The sequence below is a fragment of the Coregonus clupeaformis genome, chromosome 8 (assembly GCF_020615455.1).
Source record: "Coregonus clupeaformis isolate EN_2021a chromosome 8, ASM2061545v1, whole genome shotgun sequence".
NCBI classification, from domain to species: domain Eukaryota; kingdom Metazoa; phylum Chordata; class Actinopteri; order Salmoniformes; family Salmonidae; genus Coregonus; species Coregonus clupeaformis.
Genome location: NC_059199.1, coordinates 55,837,826 through 55,848,355, shown reverse-complemented (window position 1 = coordinate 55,848,355; position 10,530 = coordinate 55,837,826). Strand labels below are relative to the sequence as shown.

At 42.8% G+C, this 10,530-nt stretch overlaps 1 protein-coding gene across 1 annotated transcript; it reads left to right on the top strand.

The window, feature by feature from the left end:
- Positions 1 to 447: 447 nt before the first annotated feature.
- Positions 448 to 8,699, top strand: LOC121571276 (ankyrin repeat domain-containing protein 46). Its single transcript, XM_041882650.1, has 6 exons — positions 448 to 584; positions 1,313 to 1,398; positions 5,337 to 5,593; positions 5,999 to 6,157; positions 7,057 to 7,168; positions 7,472 to 8,699. The coding sequence occupies exons 2-6, from the start codon at positions 1,345 to 1,347 to the stop codon at positions 7,574 to 7,576; spliced, it is 687 nt and encodes a 228-aa protein (XP_041738584.1). The 5' UTR covers positions 448 to 584; positions 1,313 to 1,344; the 3' UTR covers positions 7,577 to 8,699.
- The last annotated feature ends 1,831 nt before the right edge of the window (positions 8,700 to 10,530 follow it).

Here is a 10,530-nt window from a genome sequence, read left to right as displayed (position 1 = left end):
AGGGGGAAAAAGTAGTAAAATGTTTTGCAGTATGCACTCATTACTGTAAATCGCTCTGGATACGAGAGTCTGCTAAATGACTACAAAATGGATGAGTTTTTATGTTGAATTCCATAATGCATTATATGGCTGGACATATCTGGCTAGGTAAACTGATTTGTATATTAATTTATCTTTCCACAGTAATAACTTGTATATTTAAGCCTACTGGAAATGCAGATTTACTGATAGATCAGATTCTGAGAGAACGATCCTTCCTCTGCCGCAAAGCAGGGGTGTATTCATTACAGAAACCATTTACCGTTTAGGAACCAAACGGAAGCAAACGCAGCAACGGATCGAAACAGGGAGGGACCTACCTGAATTTGTCCAATAGAAACTCTCATTTGCGTTTGGCATCGGAGAAAACGATTTCTATTGCAAAACGTTTTGCAACAGAATTGGTGTAATGATTACACCCATAGAGGAACCCAGTTTGCACTGAGCTGTTGTAAAATCACTGCTGGTTCAGCATCCACCACAACACACTGCTTAGTAGAAAAGCGTATTTTGATTTTCTCCTCTGATTTGGAACACCTAAACAGGTAACTAGCTAACATCACTAACAACTGAATAAGCTCGATAAATGCTTGTTGTCACGTTATTACGAGTGTGTTAGCTAGATAGCATTCGTTTGGTACTAACTAGCTAGCTAGCTGGGTATGTTGGATCATGAAACGATTCGATGTCAATAACGTTAGCTAGCTACCGTATTTTGTAGATATGTATGTGTTTGTATAATAACAATGTGCCTACTAGCTAGTAAGATAACTAGCTGTGTTACATAAACATCTGAACAGCAACCAGCTAACGCTAGCTAGCTAGCTTAGCTAACGTCAAGGCAAGTTAACATAACGTTAGCTTTTGATTTTCTCTTGCCAAGACAGCTAGCTAACCTAGCTGAATCAGAGAGGTGCGGGGTGCTGCAGTAATCTGACACCAGTGCGTCATCGGCGCCCGGAACCAGTTGTTGTTGTTGTTGGGGAAGTTAACTGCCTTGCTCAAGGGCAGATCGGCAGATTTTTCCACATTGCCGGCTTGGGGATTCGAACCAGTTACCTTTTGGTTACTGGCCCAACACTCTACAGAGGCCTAACAAATAAAACATTCCTGTCTCAATATCTCATTCCCTCTGTCCATCCCTTTCTTCTCTCCTCTTTCCCTTCCCCTTTCCTCCCTCCCCCACTCCTTCCTTCCTTCCCTCCCCTCCGTCTCTCTTTCCCCCCTCACCCTTCTCCCCACTACCGTCCCTCTCCCCCCTCTCCCTCTTCAGGTACGCTGGAATTTTCTGACACCCACTCGGACATGTCCTATGTCTTCATTAACGACTCATCGCAGACCTCCGTTCCCCTGCTGCAGGTATAGTCCAACACAAGGGGGCCAATCCCAAATCGACCCCTAGACCCGACACCTTATGCACTTGTGGAGACCCGAGAGGATTTGACAGGAGTAAACAATATGGTAATAGATCCACTTGCTCACTGCAAAAGTGGAAGTTTCACCATGCTGCTTAAACCTGTCAAATCCTCTCAGATCTCCGCACCTGCATAGGGTGTAGGGTCGATTTGGGATTGGGCAACAGTGTATTCACTTGGAACCAAACTGACGCAAACGGGACAAAACGGGGAGGGACCTAGCTACCTGAATTAGTCCAATAAGAAACTCTTGCTTCTGTTGCAAAACCTTTTCGGTTGCAAAACATTTAGCTACGGTGTGCACTAATGAATACGCCCCCAGTCTTTGAAGTTGATGGTTGCTAGGGTTGTTATATCGATTAGCCTAATCAAAGTTGTTGTTTTATAAACTGAAAAATCTTCTTTTTTTTTACCAGCAAAATTCAATAAAAGGTGTGCGTGCGAAATACACACATGCTTTTTTATCTGTTGTGGGGCGGAAAAGCTACACATACTTTGAATCAAAATAAATAATCTCAATTTCTATCTCTGTCCAGCAATGGAAAATATCTCTTAAATTGGGATGAAAAATATCACTAAATTGGGGGTTTTAAATGTTCAATTCCCAAATTTTCTGAATCGATACAGACACCATCAATTGACTATTATTAATCTAACTCATCCCGGTTCGTTATTGTAGTAGGGCGATTCCAACGTTATGGACATTACATTTGCATGCAAAATCACAACTTTAATGTCTCACAGAATGGACAAACAAAATAGAAATTAAACTTTTGATGTGTGTGTCTATAGTACCCCTTGGGGGGAGTCTAAACCCCAAAAAAGCGGACTTCTAAATATTGGCATGTTGGAGAAATAAAGAAAATAATAAGCGTTATAGAAGTAGTTTGTAAGTCTTAGGTCAAAACATGGATAGCCATTTTGAAGGAAAGGCTTGGGTGAACACAAAAACTATAATTTAAAAAGATTTCCATGATTACTTTAGGGAGCAAAAATGACTTATGGATGTTACACCCTCCATTATGAGTCTGAAAAAAACATAAGAATCTTAAAGATGTCTTGATCAAAATCTATCATAACACATTTGTTTTTAAAATGTTAGCAGAAGGCATAGTACCTTAGGATTGCATAATTACAGGTAGCCTGAATAGTAGTTGAATGTAGACACAAATATACTATTTTCTTGTATTACAATTCTTCTGAAATATTGTAACATATTATGCAAATTAGACAATATACATGTGCCTATACTAGGCTTGGGCGATACATTTTAAATTTTAGTCATTTAGCAGACGCTCTTATCCAGAGCGACTTACAGTTAGTGAGTGCATAGATTTTATTTTCATACTGGCCCGCGGTATACGGTTTAAACTGTATATTTCGAAACTATAAGAAATCTAAGATTTGTCAAATAAATTCTATCCAGCTCAGGGCTCCAGCTATGTATTTGGTTGGCTAACTTGCTAGCTAAGTGTCGAGATGTCAAGATCAAGCTTATTGGTTACAGCACAGACATTCAATCCCCTCCTGGATCAAGATGCATGTTGCCTAAATTGTTTTGTGTGTCCCCCAAAAATAAATAAATAAATACACTGAACAAAAATAAAACGCAACATGCAACAATTTAAAGATTTTACTGAGTTACAGTTCATATAAGGAAATCAGTCAATTTAAATACATTTATTAGGCACTAATCTATGGATTTCACATGACTGGGAATACAGATATGCATCTGTTGGTCTTTAGATACCTTTAAAAAAAAGTAGCGGCATGGATCAGAAAACCAGTCAGTATCTGGTGTGACCACCATTTGCCTCATGCAATATGACATATCTCCTTTGCATAGAGTTGATCAGGCTGATGAATGTTGTCCCACTCCTTTTCAATGGCTGTGTGAAGTTGCTGGATATTGGCGGGAACTGGAACACGCTGTTGTACACGTCGATCCAGAGCATCCCAAACATGCTCAATGGGTGACATGTCTGGTGAGTATGCAGGCCATGGAAGAACTGGGACAGCTTCAGCTTCCAGGAATTGTGTACAGATCCTTGCGACATGGGGCCGTGCATTATCATGCTGAAACATGAGGTGATGGTGGCGGATGAATGGCACGACAATGGGCCTCAGGATCTCATCACGGTATTTCTGTGCATTCAAATTGCCATTGATAAAATGCAACTGTGTTCATTATCCGTAGCTTATGCCTGCCCATACAATAACCCCACCATGGGCCACTCTGTTCACAATGTTGACATAAGCAAACCACTCGCCCACACAATGCCATACACGCTGTCTGCCATCTGCCCGGTACGGTTGAAACCGGGATTAATCCGTGAAGACCACACTTCTCCAGCGTTCCAGTGGCCATCAAAGGTGAGCATTTGGCCACTGAAGTCAATTTACGAAGCCGAACTGCAGTCAGATCCTGGTGAGGACGATGAGCACGCAGATGAGCTTCTCTGGGACGGTGTCTGACAGTTTGTTCAGAAATTGGGCTGGCGTGGTTACATATGGTCTGTGGTTGTGAGGCCAGTTGGACGTACTGCCAAATTCTCTAAAACGACGTTGAGGCAGCTTATGGTAGAGAAATTAACATTACATTCTCTGGCAACAGCTCTGGTGGACATTTCTGCAGTCAGCATACCAATTGCACGCTCCCTTAAAACTTGTGTTGTGTGACAAAACTGCACATTTTAGTGGCCTTTTATTGTCCCCAGCACAAGGTGCACCTGTGTAATGATCATGCTGTTAAATCACCTTCTTGATATGCCACACCTGTCAGGTGGATGGATTATCTTAGCAAATTAGAAATGTTCACTAACAGGGATGTAAACACATTTGTGCACAAAATCAGAGAAATAAGCTTTTTGTGCATATGGAAAATTGGGATCTTTTATTTCAGCTCATGAAACATGGGACAAACACTTTACATGTTGCGTTTATATTTTTGTTCAGTGTATATATATGATTATTATAAAACAAATTTGAAAAAGTGCCCACATTCGGTAATACCACATACCCCGGTATGGTACAGAAACGGTATGATGGTATGAAAATCTGGATACCGCCCAACGCTTGCCTATACTGCCAACCCACTTTTCTGGACACTGGAGCACTGTCAGTATATTTTGGGGGGGCTTTCATTTGAAGAAAAAAAAAAAACACTCCAGGACTATTTACAGATTGTTGATAAACACTCTTCTCATCTTTCTATCTAAATAGTACTGCCATGTATGACAAATGCATTTCAGAATATATTTCCCAGGAAAAATCTTAGATCAAACACATCATTTTCAAGATATCATCAATTGCTTTTGTATAAGTCTAAAGAATACATCCCAGAAGAAGCACACTTAATGTGGTGAATGCACAAGCTTCTGAAGCTAAATAGTACTGCCATGTATGACAAATGCATTTCAGAATATATTTCCCAGGAAAAATCTTAGATCAAACACATCATTTTCAAGATATCATCATTTGCTTTTGTATAAGTCTAAAGAATACATCCCAGAAGAAGCACACTTAATGTGGTGAATGCACAAGCTTCTGAAGCTAAGATATGATACATTATTATCCATCACATTCACAACGTTATAGATGTTACAGATATCATAACGCTGAAAAAGGATACTGACAATGTAAATATAGACAATGTAAAACCTTGATGAAAGTTAGCTTTACAGAGAAAGGTTTTAAGATGATCCGATGTAAGATGCATGTTTTACAAAAACCTTTCCTAAAAAATGTTATGCATGTTAGATGGCTAATGAAATTAAAACTTTATTTGTGGATGCTCAGGTTGACCTTCCCACAGATTTGCCCGGTAGAGAATGTGTTCTCAATAACTTACCTGGTTAAATAAAGGCAAATCCCTGACTGCAGGCCTGCATTGACGGGGACCTGCCTTTCGCCAAGCGGCTACTGGAGACGGGCTGTGACCCAAATATACGGGACAACCGGGGTCGTACGGGCCTGCACCTAGCAGCTGCCAGGGGGAACGTGGACATCTGTTGGTTCCTCCATAAATTTGGGGCAGACCTCCTGGCTACAGACTACCAGGGTAACACAGCCCTGCACCTCTGTGGACACGTGGATACCATCCAGTTCCTGGTGTCCAACGGCCTCAAGATAGATATCTGGTGAGAGAGGGGCTGGGGGTTGGAGTGAGGGCTAGTGACAGTGCCTTTTTTAGAGTGCTTGAATGCTGAGAGTGGCTCATGTCTAGATATACATCTGGTGAGAAAGGGATGGAGAGAGGGGTAAAGCTAGTGTTGGAATGGTTCAGAGCCTTAGTGACAGCCTACACTCTGACAAAAGGTGCATTATCATGGACCACCCAAGACGCATTAAACTAGCAAATGTAACAACCCCCCCCCCCCCATTATTCAGGGTAATTGCCATCCTGAACATTATTTTAATTTATCCCGTTTCTACTACATGGTCCATGGACTGATGCAGGATGGTAAAAGTAGGCTTAACATGTGAAGGAAGCACCAGCACCTCTTCACAATCTAACATCCAAACGTTCTCTTTGGTTTTCTCAGTAACCACAACGGGTCAACTCCACTGGTACTGGCCAAGAGGCGCGGGGTGAATAAGGACGCTATCCGTCTGCTGGAGGGCCTGGAGGAGCAGGAAGTTAAAGGATTCAACAGAGGAGCCCACTCCAAACTGGAGACCATGCAGATGGCTGAGAGCGAGAGGTGAGGGAGGAGGAGAGGGGGGGGACAGCGGAGCATGAGGTGAAAGGGTTCCACAGGAGGTAATTATTGTGTTGTGTGTGAAGTTCCGATTTTCGAACACTCACAAGAGGGGGCGAGAGAAAACAACAGAAGTACAGAATATAAAATATGATTGAATTTGCATCACTATGTAATGATATTCAAACCTATTTTCAATGTCTCTATCCGCTCCTCCATCACTGTCTATTTCATTTACCACCATCTCCCCCCCTTCCCCCCCCCCCTTTCCCCCCCTCAGTGGGATGGAAAGCCACTCCTATCTACAGGATCTAGATCGTATCGAAATACACTGAGTATGCAAAATATTAAGAACACCTGCTCTTTCCATGACAGACTACGTGGAAGCTATTGTCCCTTATTGATATCACTTGGTAAATCCACTTCAGTCAGTATAGATGAAGGTTAATGAAGGCTTTCTAAGCCATGAGACAATTGAGACATGGATTATTTATGTGTACCATTCAGAGGGTGAATGGGCAAGACAAAGGTTTTAATTGCCTTTGAACAGGGTATGGTAGTAGGTGCCAGGCGTATTGGTTTGTGTCAAGAACTGCAACACTGCTGGGTGTTTCTTGCTCAACAGTTTCCCATGTGTATCAAGAATGGTCCAACACCCAAAGGACATCCAGACAACTTGACACAACTGTGTGAAGCATTGGAGTCAACATGGGCCAGCATCCCTTTGGAACGCTTTCGACGCCATGTAGAGTCCATGCACCGATGAATTGAGGCTGTTCTGAGGGCAACATGGGGTGCAACTCAATATTAAGGTGTTCCTAATGTTTGGAATACTCAGTGTATATCAAGTTATGTCATGGTGGCATTTAAGCTAACAATGGGCTACTTTCTCTCCCTGTCAGTGCGATGGAGAGCCACTCCCTGCTCAACCCCAACCTCCAGAACAGTGAGGGGGTTCTGTCCAGTTTCAGGACCACCTGGCAGGAGTTTGTAGAGGACCTGGGCTTCTGGAGGGTATGTAACGTGTTGCATCTTCACAGATGCAAGTGCAAGTTGTTGAATGAAGCACTAAGGAGATTGGACTTTTGTTCTGTGACATGACGTGCAAACGTTGTTTGTCGGATTGATTAAGTTAGGCATCTCCTGCATAGCATGGAATATTTGCCAGATACAGGAAGTTACACCGTAAAAGTAAAACACGATTGCAGTTGCCAGATGTAGCCAATAGGTGTCTTCAAATGACCATTCTGTATATAACCTGGTGTCTCAATTTTGGTGAAACTCACAATAAAGGATGCATTTCTAACTCGATTACAGGTGCTGCTACTACTGGTGGTTATCGCCCTGCTCTCCCTGGGCATAGCTTACTACGTCAGCGGGGTGCTGCCCTTCTCCGCCAGCCAACTGGAGCTGGTACACTGAGGAAGGAGGAAGAGAGGGATGGCGGTACTGGGTCACAGATAAGATGAAGGAGCGGATAGAAAGATGACAAGAATGGAAGGTTTGGGGCGACATGCAAGGAAGCACTGGGGTTAGATTGGTAGGGGTGGGTGGATGTGTTTTAAGTTTTAGATTCACTCGCACACACATACACACTAACATAATTCCAGCAAAACATTCCCTTTCCAACCTTAGAGACTACTCTTACCTTAATAATCCAGTTGTCACCCATTCTAGCAGAGGGCAAAGTCATGCTTATTCTCATGTGATGTCATTGTGATTGACATGACTAGCCAGGGCTTGTTGTCCATATGTGATGGTTAACAGTGAAGAGGTCGGGTGACTGGCTTTTACGTAGCTGGGCCACGTCCCAATTATCTCTCATTCCTCCTAAAGTGTGCACTTGTTAACTTCCCTTCACTAATTTGAAAGGATATGACTGGTACAGTGGGGAGAACAAGTATTTGATACACTGCCGCTTTTGCAGGTTTTCCTACTTACAAAGCATGTAGAGGTCTGTAATTTTTATCATAGCGAGAGCGAGAAGAACAATTATGGTCCATGCTTTTAACACCACGTTCTGTTCCTCTGAAATCAGCAGAAAGATACAATTATGAGCCCCCCCACAAACACACACACACTGACCTCCCACCCCTCATTCCCCGCTCCCCCAACTGTGAAATTGAACACCAGCCAGGAAAGATGGAGGAGGAGGATGAGGAAGGGAAGGTGGAAAGGGAGAGCATGTGGAGAAAGAGGGAGAAGAGGGGTTGGAATAGAAGGAAGGAGAAGGAGGAGAAGAGGAGGAGTTGGGGGCTAGTAGGAGGAAGAGGAAGAAAAATACTTTACTCAACTTAAACCTACAAGGAAATCCCATATCACATACATCAAACACTATGGCTAGTTTTCTATCTTCAGATAAACCCTCAGATAGGGGTTAATATTGACTGGTCTGGCTAGGTCTATGAACTGTAAATGCCTAGACTAGCAATTTAACCATTTAATTTTAGAGGAAATAGGGCATAGTCTCACTGAAGAAAAATATAAATATACAGTGGGAGAACAAGTATTTGATACACTGCCAATTTAGCAGGTTTTCCTACTTACAAAGCATGTAGAGGTCTAATGTTTATCATAGGTACACTTAAACTGTGAGAGACGGAATCTAAAAAAAAATCCAGAAAATCACATTGTATGATTTTTAAGTAATTAATTTGCATTTTATTGCATGACATAAGTATTTGATACATCAGAAAAGCAGAACTTAATATTTGGTACAGAAACCTTTGTTTGCAATTACAGAGATCATACGTTTCCTGTAGGTCTTGACCAGGTTTGCACACACTGCAGCAGGGATTTTGGCCCACTCCTCCATACAGACCTCCAGATCCTTCAGGTTTCGGGGCTGTCGCTGGGCAATACGGACTTTCAGCTCCCTCCAAAGATTTTCTATTGGGTTCAGGTCTGGAGACTGGCTAGGCCACTCCAGGACCTTGAGATGCTTCTTATGGAGCCACTCCTTAGTTGCCCTGGCTGTGTGTTTCGGGTCGTTGTCATGCTGGAAGACCCAGCCACAACCCATCTTCAGTGCTCTTACTGAGGGAAGGAGGTTGTTGGCCAAGATCTCGCGATACATGGCCCCATCCATCCTCCCCTCAATACGGTGCAGTCGTCCTGTCCCCTTTGCAGAAAAGCATCCCCAAAGAATGATGTTTCCACCTCCATGCTTCATGGTTGGGATGGTGTTCTTGGGGTTGTACTCATCCTTCTTCTTCCTCTAAACACGGCGAGGGGAGTTTAGACCAAAAAGCTCTGTTTTTGTCTCATCAGACCACATGACCTTCTCCCATTCCTCCTCTGGATCATCCAGATGGTCATTGGCAAACTTCAGACGGGCCTGGACATGCGCTGGCTTGAGCAGGGGGACCTTGCGTGCGCTGCAGGATTTTAATCCATGACGGCGTAGTGTGTTACTAATGGTTTTCTTTGACACTGTGGTCCCAGCTCTCTTCAGGTCATTGACCAGGTCCTGCCGTGTAGTTCTGGGCTGATCCCTCACCTTCCTCATGATCATTGATGCCCCACGAGGTGAGATCTTGCATGGAGCCCCAGACCGAGGGTGATTGACCGTCATCTTGAACTTCTTCCATTTTCTAATAATTGCGCCAACAGTTGTTTCCTTCTCACCAAGCTGATTGCCTATTGTCCTGTACCCCATCCCAGCCGTGTGCAGGTCTACAATTTTATCCCTGATGTCCTTACACAGCTCTCTGGTCTTGGCCATTGTGGAGAGGTTGGAGTCTGTTTGATTGAGTGTGTGGACAGGTGTCTTTTATACAGGTAACGAGTTCAAACAGGTGCAGTTAATACAGGTAATGAGTGGAGAACAGGAGGGCTTCTTAAAGAAAAACTAACAGGTCTGTGAGAGCCGGAATTCTTACTGGTTGGTAGGTGATCAAATACTTATGACATGCAAATTAATTACTTAAAAATCATACAATGTGATTTTCTGGATTTTTGTTTTAGATTCCGTCTCTCACAGTTAAAGTGTACCTATGATAAAAATTACAGACCTCTACATGCTTTGTAAGTAGGAAAACCTGCAAAATCGGCAGTGTATAAAATACTTGTTCTCCCCACTGTATATGAAATATGTTTAAAACTCCCTCTGGCCCATGCCTCCACCAATCCAATGCTTTTAGATTTGTGAGAATGCATGAACGAGTGTACACTTCAGGAGAAAGGAGATATTACTGGGCAGCACCCCTGGAGTCTGCATTTCCTGCATTTTGTACTGTATATGTGTTCTATAATATTTGCTTTTAACATTCTCAACAGGCCCGTTATGAATGAGAATCCACATAATTTAATATGTGTTAGTAATCCCTATGACAAAATCGACCAAATATCTTACAGTGGCGTGAATTTGTCACCGT

Bases quoted from the DNA above. Each gene is read 5' to 3' on its own strand.
- LOC121571276 (XM_041882650.1), top strand. From the start codon at position 1,345: ATGTCCTATGTCTTCATTAACGACTCATCGCAGACCTCCGTTCCCCTG. The intron at 1,399-5,336 runs GTATAGTCCAAC...CCCTGACTGCAG, and splicing joins CCTCCGTTCCCCTGCTGCAG to GCCTGCATTGACGGGGACCT. The intron at 7,169-7,471 runs GTATGTAACGTG...ACTCGATTACAG, and splicing joins AGGACCTGGGCTTCTGGAGG to GTGCTGCTACTACTGGTGGT.